This window comes from Ochotona curzoniae, unplaced genomic scaffold (assembly GCF_017591425.1).
Source record: "Ochotona curzoniae isolate NIBS_2020 unplaced genomic scaffold, NIBS_Ocur_1.0 contig_2699, whole genome shotgun sequence".
NCBI classification, from domain to species: domain Eukaryota; kingdom Metazoa; phylum Chordata; class Mammalia; order Lagomorpha; family Ochotonidae; genus Ochotona; species Ochotona curzoniae.
Genome location: NW_024465561.1, coordinates 6,622,814 through 6,636,019, shown reverse-complemented (window position 1 = coordinate 6,636,019; position 13,206 = coordinate 6,622,814). Strand labels below are relative to the sequence as shown.

At 53.1% G+C, this 13,206-nt stretch overlaps 1 protein-coding gene across 3 annotated transcripts in view; it reads right to left on the bottom strand.

Moving 5' to 3' along the window:
- PEPD (peptidase D) overlaps positions 1-13,206 on the bottom strand; it is a 101,406-nt gene that overhangs the window by 51,814 nt on the left and 36,386 nt on the right. For 2 of the 3 annotated variants that reach the window (XM_040976478.1, XM_040976482.1), the window contains 3 exons: positions 12,551-12,595; positions 1,347-1,422; positions 359-405 (listed from right to left, as the gene is read on the bottom strand). In XM_040976478.1, the coding sequence (XP_040832412.1) occupies positions 359-405; positions 1,347-1,422; positions 12,551-12,595 (168 nt within the window). The remainder of the gene's footprint in view (positions 1-358; positions 406-1,346; positions 1,423-12,550; positions 12,596-13,206) is intronic. The other variant, XM_040976479.1, reaches the window with a different exon arrangement.

The window sequence follows — 13,206 nt, the reverse complement described above, 5'->3', positions numbered from 1 at the left end:
CACTCTACACACAGCAGACATAATAGCAGTGTTTACACACAGACAACAAGCTGCTTCACTGGCAGCCTTCACACACACAATAGCCGCTATTTGGTCAAGTTCACTGCAAACTACAGAAGTCCAAGAGTGGAGTGCTGGGCACTAAACCACCTCGGAAAGTAATCAGAGGCCATTACCACCCAACACTCGGTCAAGGGCTGCTGGCGGGAGAAAAACCAGTCCAGCCCACCATCCCGAGCGCTGCTCGCCGTCCCCATGGCGGCCGCAGCAACTCATCTGTTACTTGCTTGCAGAATATAAATCATTTTTTGAAATTATTATTTTTATTTCCATCTTTACCAAGAGAGACACGGCTTACCTTTCCATCTCATATTCTTTCATTCCCACTTTGACAGCCTTCATGACCTAAAGGAAGGACAGTAAGCAAAGCCATTTGTGTTAAGCAGATAAGTAACATGGTATTATGAATAACGCAGGGCTGCTTCAAACAAGCCCCTTCTCTACAGAAGGGAAGGAACAACAGGTGCGCCTGGTCACGTGAATGGGCGACAAACTGGAACTTTCTAAGGCTCCTAGAGCCATTCTGTTTATTTAAACCACCGTGGAGCATTTTCATTTTTGAAAGCAGGCAAATGTTGAGTGCCAAGCTACAGGGCAGAGGATAGCCATACTGACTACCACTAAGCACTTGGCTTTGCTTTACTGTTCATAAAACAGAGAATGCTGCGGCAGGCATCTAGCTTGGTAGTTAAGACAGAGGCCTGCAAACCACTCGACAGTTCCCTGGGTTTGATATGTCAGCTCCTGACTCAGCTTCCTGCTAACACAGACCCTGGGGGGCAGCAGGGTGGGCTCAACCATGATTCAATTTCTGATCATCCACATGAGAGACCTGGATGGAGTTCCTAGCTCCCAGGTATGGCTATGGACCAGTCCTGTCATGGGAGCACTCTCTTTTGAAAGGCACCATTTTACATAAAGGAAAAACTGGTCTGTATAGATGACGTTGCCCATCAGTCACCCTGCCTTGTAACATGACTGTCTCATGACAGACACTGGGCTATCCCAGCCACGCTGGGTGTCCCTCAAGACACACACACACACACACACACACACACACACACACACACACACACACACACACACACACACAGAGCCTCAGTAGGGTGGGGACGAGAGCAGGGCTTCGCCATCTCTGTCCCGAGTCCACCAGGACATAGTAAAGAGGGATCGTCATGCAAACGTCCTCCCTTTCAAGCAGCCCTTGGGGACTAGGGGTCCCCACACCTCTCATACATGCAGAACAAGCAATGATGCCCACCCAACCAAGCAGGCAGCCACCTCACCTCCCGGTGAGCCTCGCTGGAGATCCGATTGGTGTAGCGCAGGACCTCTAGCTCCATGTCGGTCTTGAACACTCGACTTCAGAGAGGGAAGAGAAGGTGGCAATTTGGTGACTTCCAGCACGGCTGACCAGATGATCCCTCCAGAAAGCTCTTGGGGCCCAACACACCCAGTATGGCCTGGGTAGAGCACTGTGCCAAGCCTGCCAGGAGCTGTACAGGCCGGGAGCGGGGAGCACCCCCCACCCCAGGGAGAATCAGCTGCAATAAGTAGTACAGAAGACAGCCCCTGGATATGTGTGGGTTGCGGTAGAGGACACAGCAGCTGTCCATCCCACTTGCAGACCAGCCATGGGCACACTGGCTATTTCCTGCCATAGGATGGTACCACTTGGTCTCCCTTACTCCCAGCCTGACTCACAGGGCAGTATGGAACACCATGTGACACAGGCCACTGCCTGAGACGGGCCAGGGCGGGGGGGTGTGCAGGCCAATGAGTGGTAGGAGCTGGTTGCGGGCAGAGAAGCAGGAGACCTGGACAGATGAGCAGGGCAGAGCAGTCAGGAAAGAGAGTGCAGACATGCGTGGGGATCAATGAGACTCACAGGTTAGGTGAGACTGGGGTGAGGGCTCATGTGCCCTATGTCCTCAGGGAATGGGGAAGAGTCATCACTGTCCACTTCCTGCACCTGACCCCCCGCGGCACGACAGGGTCCTCACAACAAGCTCTGGCCAAGGGGCGCACGCGTGATTCAGTTTCTGATCTTGCACTCAGTCTCCTCCCGAGCAAGATTCACACAGCGGAGCTAAGTAAATGTGGGTCTGCCTCTGCCCGTCTCAAACGTCTGAGCCCAGGCCAGGGCATTTCAATGGTAGAGTGCAGAGACCCCAAGGCGAGGCCTTGGAGAGGGACTCTGGGCTCCCAGTCACTGCTCCCCACTCCGCTTCCCAGCTGTGTGGATGGGACCCTTACTTGGCGCCTCAGTTTCCTCAATAGTAAAATGAGAGACAGTCACAAATGATGTCATGCTGGGTTGCTCTGAGAATGAAGGTTTGATGTCTCAAAGCACTGAGAGCAGGACCTGGCATTGGGTCAGTGCTACACAGACTCCATGGATAACTGCCTCGGGCTCATTGCCTGTGCTGAAGCCACACAGATCCCTGCCGCCCCTCACAAACCGCCCTGATTCTCACTGTTGTATTTCCATGCCTTCACAGGGACACCTAAATCCACAGCCACTCATGTACCTCAAGTGAAATGGTACAGGAGCAGCCTTGTGGCTTAAGCTGTGCCTGTGATGTTGACATCCTGTGTGCGAGCCCTGGCTGCTCTACTTCCGATCCAGCTCCCTGCTAGCGCACTCAGGGAGGCAGTGGACGACGGTCCAAGTGCTTAGGCTCCTGCCACGCAGGCTGGAGACCTGGAAGAAGCTTCTGGCTTCTGGCTTTGGCCTAGTCCAGACCTGGATACTGTGGCCAATTGGAGAATAAATAAAATAAAATGGGATACTATTTGCATTTAGCCTATGTAGATCCTCCTGTATACTTTAAGATATCTCTGGATTATTTGCCACACCTGGCAGACGGCAAATGCTATGTAAACAGCTGTTACACTGTGCGGCTCAGGGAATGGTGGCTATGCATTCAGATCAGAGGCAGTCCTCCTAGGCGTAAATCACACTGGTCAAGAAGGAGACCTGAGGCAAACGACACTCAGAGTCCTGTGACTGGCAGGGGCGACGACAGCGCATCCCAACATGGACAGCACTTCCTTCGCATGGATTCACTGGAGCGTTAGGCATGTGGCAAATTCCAATGGTGCTCTTTGGAACTTTCTAGAGTTGTTACCATTTTTGCCTTGCAGTGGGTGGGACCTATGGAATGTAGCACTGACTATATTTTCCAAACAGTTACCTCAGGCCCACAAAGCTAGATGACTCTCAGAAAACAAACAGAGCCTCCCTTCTTTTTATATTATCACTGACTTGGGCCCGCTCCGTGTAGGTGCTGTGGATGCTGGCTGCCCTGTCCACCTGCAGGACCAAAGTCCTCGTCACACGTGCTACAGGGAATCGACCAGTCCTCTGCAAAACTATATTCCCTATGGCCACACCCCTATACTGGCCTCCAAAGAATGCAACCAAGGTCCAAGCCCCTTGCTTCAGCTGGGAATGTTCATGACGGATGAGTCCAGCTCTGGAGCTCCCCTGGGGATGACCTGAACTGCTCTTGTGGCTGCTAGCCTGTTCCCTCACTCCATCCTATGCACTCACCCCCAAGAGAATGCTTTAGTTCATATCCTGCCCATGTATCTCTGAGCAATCTGGAAAAGTGAATTATCGTACCCATTTTACAGATGGGGAAAAACTGAGTCTTAGCTAAAATAATATCAAAGGATACATGGTCTACTCAGCTACCCTTGATTCCTTTTCCTTACATCCTGTGCAAATATAAAAATACACACTGAGACAAACTATTAATCAAATACAAAAGGAAAAAAACAGTTCTTTTCAGATACTAAAAAACTGAGAAATGGAGAAAATCTTTAGGGATGTACCCTGGGGTGGTAGGAGAGAGAAAACCAAAGACAGAATGAAATAAAATAATGGAATACTTTTAAAAAGTGGAGTTGATCCAGAAGTATCCTTAAAGTAAAGGTCAAGGATTGGTTTGTGGTATAGCAGATTGAGTCACTGCCTGCCACCCTTGCATCCCACACTAGAGAGCCATTTGGAGTTCCAGCTGCTTTGCTTATAACCAGCTTCTTGCTAACGCAGCAGGAGACAGCTCAAGTATTTCAGCTCCTGGCACTCTCATGGGAAGTCACAAAGGAGTTCCAGGCCAGGCCTGGCTATTGGGATCCCGTAGGGAGCGAGCCAACAGATGGATGGTCTCTCTCTCTCTCTCTCTCTCTCTCTCTCTCTTACTCACTCTTTCAAAGGAACAGGCTAAACACCACGTACAGCTCCAGAAGGCATGAGTCGGTGCTTTGATGTGAATCTGTTTTCCGTGGACCATTCTGTCTCGGAGGATTGTTTGACTCAAGTGCACAGCGTGCTTTGACAACACTCCCAAAGCTTTCCCCACGTGCTGTGCAACATGGCCAATGTCCCCTCTTTCACTTCACATTACGGCTAGGTAAGGGCCCTGGATACAGATGACAAAACAATGCAAAGCAGCCTTTGTCATGGGTCTCGGAGACCGAGAAGGGACAAGTACCAAATGGTGAAGGGTAGACCCAGACACAAGGTGGCAGGGGGGCTGCTCCAGGAAGAGGGCAGGGCAAGGCTGTGTAGGAGCCTGTAATGCCGAGATCTGGAAACTTGAGGCAGAGCAGCCCCCGCTGACCCCTCTGCACAAGGTCCGCTACTGCAGAAGGAGGGTCCCAGGGCTTCAAGGAAGGGCCAGCTCTGTACCCCTCAATCAGAGGGGCTCATCTCTACCATGCTCCTGCCCAACCACCTTCCTCCTTGCAGAGGGAATGCCCGTGAGCACCCTGGAGATGGCAAAGCCCAGTGCTTGCTGGGGGCAAATCAGCTGCCCCAGCCCCAGGGGCGCAGTCTGACCTCAGCCAGGCAGGCAAGGACACAGGTCTTCCCAGCCCAGCAACAGCAGCAGCAGCAGCAGCAGCAGCAGCAGCAGTGAACCCTTGAGTCCTGGGGGACCATCCCAGCTGCCGCCAGCCACTGACTTCACAGCGTCTTAATGACGCCAACCCAGCTGGGACCACCAGTCATTTGTCACCACAAAATGAGGACAGGTTCTTGCCACGTGCGGCGCCTTCGGCAGACTGAGAGATCTTCTGGACACAGTGAGGAAAAAAAAAAAAAAAAACCCAGCCCGGAGCCCAGGGAGAGCTGTTCTTCCTGCAGGTGACACTGCTGTTCTATCACAGGGTACCTCCCCTGCCACAGCCCCATGCTGGTTCCCTGGAGGGTGAGGGGTCCCAAGACATGGCAGGGCTCAGTTGGGCAGCTCTGGCTCCTGTGGCACAAGTAGCAGCCACCTGTACCTCACCCTTGGTCTCTTGAGACTCAAAAGGCTGTGAAACCTGAGGGACCACAAGCTATTCCCAGCCCTGGGTTTCTCAATTCCTACCACCTCCACCTGCTCCTGGACAGGCACCCCTTCTCTGCTTCTCTTCCTCTGCCATCCCTCAGCCACCATCTTGCCCACCCCCTCACAGGACTCAGCCCTTCCCTGCTCCGGGCATGTTACATGGTAAGCCTGCCAGCCCTGTGAGCTCCAGGTCACCCGGTGCCAGAGGAGAATGGGGAGGTCTCCTCCCCACTTGCTCTGCCTGTCTTGTCTTCCCTCCACAAACAAGTGAACTCTCCTTCACAGGGGACAGCAGCCAGAGAGGCCTCGCTGTGCCTCTCCCCACCACAGGGATGTCCAAGCCTTCCCCTCCCTCCCCTTCCACAGGAAGTGACAGATGTCCCCTCCACAGGCATGCATGTGCACACATACACATATGCACACACATATGCACATTTATCTTCCTCCCTTCCACGCCCTCATCCCTGCAGCCCCAGGAACATTGACACTGACACGGCCAGAGCTCCTTCCTGGCTGCCTCCTCCTTCTCTGACCTCACTTAGCTCCTCCCCGTCTCAATCAGACAGACAGGAAGCCTCATGGACGGAGGGCAGCAGTCTCTGCATTTGACTTCAGCCTCTGTTCCACCTCCTCTCTACTCCTCTCAGCCTCTGCCAATGCCCGGCCCTCCACTCCCCTCCCTGCAACCATAGGCTCGCCGGGCCCACACTCAGCCTTTGGGGTGCCACTGGGGGTCCCTGGGCATCTGCAGTCTGGTGTGAGAACTGCCATGACATCCTCTGCACAGCTCTCTGAGGGCAAGGATCCGGGCTTTGCCCAAGACACTTCCTCCTCTTCCGGCCATCGCTCCCCACGTCCAGCCTGGGGCCCAGGGGTACAGTGCCCACTCCACCACCTCTCTGAGCACACTCATCCCTCTCCAGCCTGTCCCGGGTCTCAAGCCCCGCCTGCTCTCTGACAGCAGCTCAGTCACTCAGGGCTCTAGGCCACCCTGGTGCTGCATGCCTCCCGTCACCACGGCCTCTTAGAGGCCTCTAGGTGTCCTCAGAGGGAAGAGAGAACTGTCCTCACACTCCCGGCCCCGCCCCTGCTGCCTCCTCCCTCCAGCACCCTAGTCCCTTCACCTCACCATGCAGCTTCCAATTCCTACAGGAAATCCACCTTTCTCAAGGTCAGGGAGGGTCTTCCCTCAGCTCCCCCAGTCCCTAAAGCAGGCTAGATCCCTGCCTCTGTGTCACCAGGACAGTCTCCAGGAATCCTGGGCCAGCACTCAAACTTGCAATTCAAGCCCCTTTTAAAAAGGAAAGATGGTACTAAGGAGTACTGGTGAGTACTCCTTAGGCAGTGCTCCAGAACTGGAAACAGCAGCCGAGCCCACAGCGGCCTCTTCCAGGCCAGCTCCATCCAGCAGGTGGCCACGAGATGCTGCTTACCCTGCAGTGCTGGGCAGGGTGGGGCGGTGGCTTCCCTGGGCCTCTGTAGCACCAACCTTTGTGGCTCCCACAAAAGGAGGAAGAGGCAATCCAGGGTCCTGGACTCCCTGTCTAATCTCACCTTGGGAAAGTGATGACCTGGGCTTCTAGCTGATTAGCCCACCACTGAATTTTTTTTTTATCACATTAAAAATAAACAACAATAAAAAAAGTGAACCAGGGCAAATCATGCTGGCTCTGGCCTGGCCCATTTTAATGCCGACTTAAAGAGACATCCACTGAGCATTAATTTAACCAAAGATCCCTCTAGTGCTCTGGACCTGAAACCTTGCCTGGGCACCTGGTAGAGAAGGACGTGCCCTTATCTAGCCTGGTTATCTCCAAGACCCAAGGATGAGGTGCTAGTTCTAAGATCAATACAGAGAACAGGACTCTCCAGCATCCTGTATGGTTTCTGCTCATCTCAAGGGTCTCAGCCTGATGGACCAGGTGAGGCTGTGTCTGCTGCCCATGGGCAGAGAGGATTCTCAGGCCTCCTCTACAGGCACCAGGCCCTGGAGGAAGGGGAGCTCACACTCAGTCCAAGCCATGTGGGGAGGTTGCTTGATGGGTGACCTACAAGGCTGGACAGTGGCACAAGAGGACAAAGCCACCTCTCCTCCAGGAAGCAACAGGGGACCACCACAGCTCAGGACTGGAGGGGAGAGAGGGCAGCCAAGGCCCCTTGGCCAGGACAAAACGTGCTGGCCAGCAGCCCTAGGCACTGCCGTGAGCCAGCAGCCCTAGGCATTGCCTGATCTCCTGCAGGGACCCTGGCTTCCAGCTGTGCCTGTGGGCATCACCACACCTGGAGAGTTAGGGGCATGCTGACAGAGAGGCGGCAGCACCTAAGCGGGGAGGTTGAGGCAGCCAAGGTGGCTACTCCACTTCTGGCCCTAGCCAGTGTCCCCTGCCAGAAGCCAGAAATGACCAAAGCCGGACTGGGCAGAGAGTGATTTCAGCAATTTGTTTTCACCTTAAATATTCACGGGTCACAAAACTGCCTTGGGGCATTAAAACCAGGATTAAGACATCAATTAACTTAGGTCTGAATGCTCTGATGGTTAACACAGCAACCAGAGAGAATGAAGCATTTCCAAAGCCAGCCTCTTGGCACCAAAGCACCATGTATTCAGCAAAAAATCACCGTGAGGGTCAGGGAGACCTCCCCTTCAGGAGAAGATGGGGCCAGGCAGAAGGGCCCTGGGGTGGGGGTGGGGGTGGGGGTTCCATATCACAGGGACCTCATGATCATCCCTTCTACAGCCTGGAACCCAGCCATCAAATCCCAGAACAAGATAGACAGGACGAACTATCAGTTGGGACCACACATGCTCAGGAGGCTCCACGGGCAAGCCCTCTCCTAGGCCCAAGGCCGTGAGACACCAATGGCTCAGCCCTGCACCAGGGACTGCCCGGGGCCTTCCCCTCTGCCCCTGATGCTGGAGCATCCCAGCTCTTGCCTTCTGATGCAGAGAAGTTCAGAAGCTGCCACTGCCCTTGGAACCCCACCTCCCATGTGGCTTTCTCGTTAACGCCAGTTGCAATGCTTGCTCATTAAGAGATGAAGATGTGCAACCCCTCTGGAATGTTCTCTGCACGTGACCAAGAATCTAGGGCGTCATTCACACGCCCGCTCCAGTTTGGAACATGCTGCCCAGGATGCAGGTTCCCTGGGGCCCATAAGCCTCTGACACCCCCAAGTTTACCATGTCCCCTGCATGCAGCAAGCCAGGGGAGCAGAAATAGACACGTTACTCATGGCCTGCTTAATGCAGGCGGGACACCTCCCCTCCATGTTATTAACAGTTCTATAACCGGCGTGTGACTCAATTTGACTCAGTCTCACTTGAAACCCATGGAGGCGCTCGGCGATTGCTGACACGCTTGCTCTTCTGGGATGCTTCTAGAGGTACTTAGCCGGAACCCAAGGCACCAAGCTATTAGACGGCATGAAAACGTCACCTTTTATTCCCTACTCTACCTCCGGATCAATTTAATCATCGGCAAAACGGGAAAGCAGAACCGCAGCCTAAATGGAGGGAGTCAGACGTCTGCTCTTATTAAATTTCAACTTTTGACCTTCACATTCAAACTGCGATACCCGGTGCCCGAACAGCAACGATCCGTTATGATCTCATGTGTGGTGGGGAAGAGTATGATTATAGAGGAATTTACAGAAAATCAAAAAGGCGCTGCTTGGGAGAATGGAAAACAATAAAACAGTCACACAAAGGAAACAAATGACGCCTAGTCAGAAATGAGAAGCCAAGCAGCCCGTGCAGGCAGACACTGCTCGCTGCCTCCTGATTGGAACCCGGTGCCCCCAGCCGAGCCGCCACCTGGGAACTGGGTGTGTGTGTGTGTGCACGCTGAGGAAGCTGCACACCTCTAGCTCCCTGCACTTGGCCTTGGCACAACATCTGGCCTAGCCCTGAGCTCCTGATTAAGTCAGGTGGGGCTCAGGGAACTGAGGCTGAGATTGACAAGCAGGCCCCACCTTCCAGGGCACAACCCCGCACTCAACCAACATCTTAGGGCAGGTCACTAGCCTCCCTGTGCCTCAGTTTCCTCATCTGTAGCAGGGGAGAGCTACAGCACCTAGCTGGAGCCCACACTATGGTGCAGTGGGTTACATCTCTGCTAGACCGGTGTCCCATTTGAGCACTAGTTTGAGTGCAGGCTGCTCCACTTTCAATCCAGCTTCCTGCTAATCCACCTGGAAAAGCAGCAGAAGATGGCCAAAGTGTATGAGGCTCTACCCCTACATGGGAGACCTAGAAGATGCAGGCTCCCTGCTTCAGCCTGCCACAACCCTGACTGTTGGGGCCACTTGCGGAGGGAACCAGCAAACACAAGATCTCTTTTTCTGTCTCTCCTCCCCTTTGTCTATAACTGCCTTTCAAATAAATGTAAGAACCTTAAAAGGAAACAACAAAAACAAAACAACCCTACAGCACCTGACAAAACACACATAAGAAGCTTCTTTAAATAAGGAGACCCATGTTGAGGGCTCAGCAGCAGGTCACCATCAGTACATCTGGATGTGTCAGCACACAGCTCCTGCCCTCATGCCACCCTTGAGCATACACTCGCCCTGCCAGTCTGCTGCCCTCTACTAAGCAGCATACCCAACACTGGGTGATGTCTCGAAAAGGGGTTCCTTTAGCGTCCAGTTTTGGGTCATCACGGTCACAGCCTGGCTCTGGCGAGGACCTCCTGACAGATGACATCACAGCAGTGGGAGCACGGGCACACCTGATTCATCTGGAGCACAGGAAGCCAGAGAAGGGGTGCTGGAGCTCGCTCTGCCCTTGCAGCCCTCTTGCGAGAACCAAGCAGGCTCCCAGGAGAACTCCACCCAGTCCTGCTGAGGGCAGCGCCCCGTGGAACCTAACTACTCCTCACCAAACCACCAAGTCACATCAGGGGCTGAGGCCTCAGCTTCTAACATAAGAATCCTCATGGAGCAAACTCAAGTTGCACCCAAACACCAGTGCCAAGGCTGGGCGACCTATCGAGTCCACACAAACTGGGTGGCCATGTCCATGTCCCCATTTTACACAGGAAGTGGCTGAGGCTCAACAAGGAAAGGCCAGTGACTTCTGAGTGGAGGCCTGACTCATGGTATCCCATGACCCATGGGGCAGCAGCTGCTCTCCACGAAGCCTGGGGAAAAGAGAGTGATGAAAGTGTTGAGGGTGGAGGCCCAAAGACTCAACTCTGGGTTGTAATATGTCCTGGAAAAGCCTCCCCCCCAAACCTTGTCCATGGAGGACCTGTCACTGATCCAGCCGGGGCCCTTCCTTCTGTCACTCATCACTCAGGGAGGGCATCGGTCACAACAGATCTGAGAGCGACTGCACTGCTAAGATCCTAGGCTATTAAAATACACCCCTGAGGCAGTAAGGACGATGTGACATTTCCACAGTAGTCCTACTGCCATCAAATGCCACATAAGTCCTTTCTGCTGCTTGCTTTAATAAAGTCGGCAGGTGTCCTGATAAACGCAGAATCTGCCTTGGCGCCTGGGAAATGTCACTGGGATTCAGGTGTGCTTTCCAGAAGTGATGATCTAATGGTTTTTCTCTTACAAGGGACTGGAGCCCATAACCCAGCCATGGTCTCCCAGGCAGCGAGACAGTGAGAAGTACCCTGATGGGAAGTCATTCGTGAGACAGTCTGGGTGGATGTGGGCCATTCTGCCCGTCTGGGATTTACTCTTTGGCCAACCGGGAGGTGGGGAAGGGCAGCAAAGGGACTGGCATTTGCTACTTTATCCAACAAGAAGAGGCAATCATGAACTTGAAATCAAAATGGAGCTGGGCTCTGGGCCAAGGCTGCCAGTAGGGTTAGGACCCCCAAGTTTGGGACCCACAACTGCCAACAACCCTTAGATTTCTGCAGCCCAGCCCTCTCACCCAACAGCACCTGCCTTAGACTCCAGACTCCCCTCACAGATTCCAGGTCTGCCAGGGCATCCACCCCCACCAGTCATCCCCATCTCAGTTGTCACACCACCCAACTGCTCATGACAAAGACCCAGGGTCACTTTCACTGCTGGTTCCTCCTGGCTTTCCTCCAAAGCTGGCAAATCCGTCACACCGCCATCCCCTTTAGAGTCACATGGACCCCTGCCACAGCCTCACTGGTAACCTGTTCCCACTCTGCTCCTATAGCCGAGGCCAAAATGATTTGTACAAATGCAACCTTGCTCTTTATCATTCTCCTGTCTAAACCCTTCAAGGGTTTCCTGCTAAAAGGAGACCCATTCCTCTCAAGACAAACACCAAAGCTGGCCTGGCCCCGCCTACCGCTCTGACTGCCCTCAGACTCCCCTTCCCCTTGATTCTATGGACGATGGCCCCTCAGCCTGGATGACCACTGCCTTTGCCCCACCCCTGAACGTGGTCACTTCCTGCTCATCCTTCACACAGTTCCAAAGCTCTGATACTGGGGGAGCCAGATCTCTCACCCAGACGGGTAAATGTGACCCTGTGGACTTGGGGTCCATCTCCCAGCACAGTGACAAGGTGACAAATGCCCTGTGGTATTCCTCTTCTTCATCTGCAGTAAGCATAGCCAGAAAACAGGGAGCAAGTTTTACTGTTCCCAAAGGGCCTCTCATGGCTTGGGAAGAAAATGGTAGCACATTAGAGTTGGAGGCCATGTCCAGGGCCCACAGAAGCCATAGGCAACCTGTCAGGCTGGCCCTGCAGCTGTGTCACCATTAAGGGCTGCTGGTATCAACAAGGGAGGAAGGGAGGTAACAAAACAAACAAGCACACCAGGATGCCACAGCTGTCGACACACATCTGAATGACCACCTTTCTGGTAAGGAGATCAGGTATGGTGCTTCTCTTTATCCATCTTCATTATCTATCTTCTATCTGAGCTGCGGAATCTTGGCTTACTTGCAGGAGGGGTTTTAAGTAGATTTTAAAAAGGAATTGGTAAGAGAAATGTAATTGATATTTGAGTGACTCACATCTTTTATGGGGGAAAGAAATCAGCCAATGACAAAAAGCAAACAAACAGAAGAGGTTGAGGGAGAAAGTTCTGGGAACTGGGTTCCTGGCAGGGAGGAGGGAGGCTAGATGGGGTGTGCAGATACAACTGGAAATCCCTTCCCCATGTAGCACCTGAGTAGCCTGGGTAGCTGCAGACCATACTTACCACTCAACAATCTCTGGGTGAAGAATGGTGTTGTTGACATTGAACCTGTGGACAGAAAATAAGTCATCAGCTCAGTAGCAGATCATATACCAGTAAGAAATGCTTCCTGCAAGACATATACATCAGAACCCAGGCAGAGCCCCAAACAGTCCCTTCCTAAACCCCCAGTCTGCAGCAGGTCTGCTGCTCACTTCCTTTGGGAGGCTTGGCAGCCTGGGCCATGTCTTCAGGTGTGGCTGGTTGGACAGCAAAGTGGCTGGGTTGCAGCATTAGCTCCACCGTCAGATATACCAATGTAAACATAATAGGAGTACCAGAGACACAGGACAAAGCAGAAGGGGCTGAACTTGGACAACTTGATGAAAAGCACTAGCTTGCACACCCACAAAAATCAATCAAGCCCAAGCAGGATCAGCAGCTGAAAGAATCTCTTGAAAGCAGAAACAGAAAGGTAACTGACTCATCACAGGCCCCAAGGAGTGTCTAATGAGATTAACAGCTAATTCCTCATCAGAAACCATGAAGACCACCAGGCAGTGGAATGACACAGAGTGTTGGAAATAAAGTCAGCTCAAGAATTTTACAGGTGGAGAAGAGGAGTGGGTGGGGCCATTGCCGTAGTGGCTCAACTGTCTAAACCTCCACCCACAAGTGTC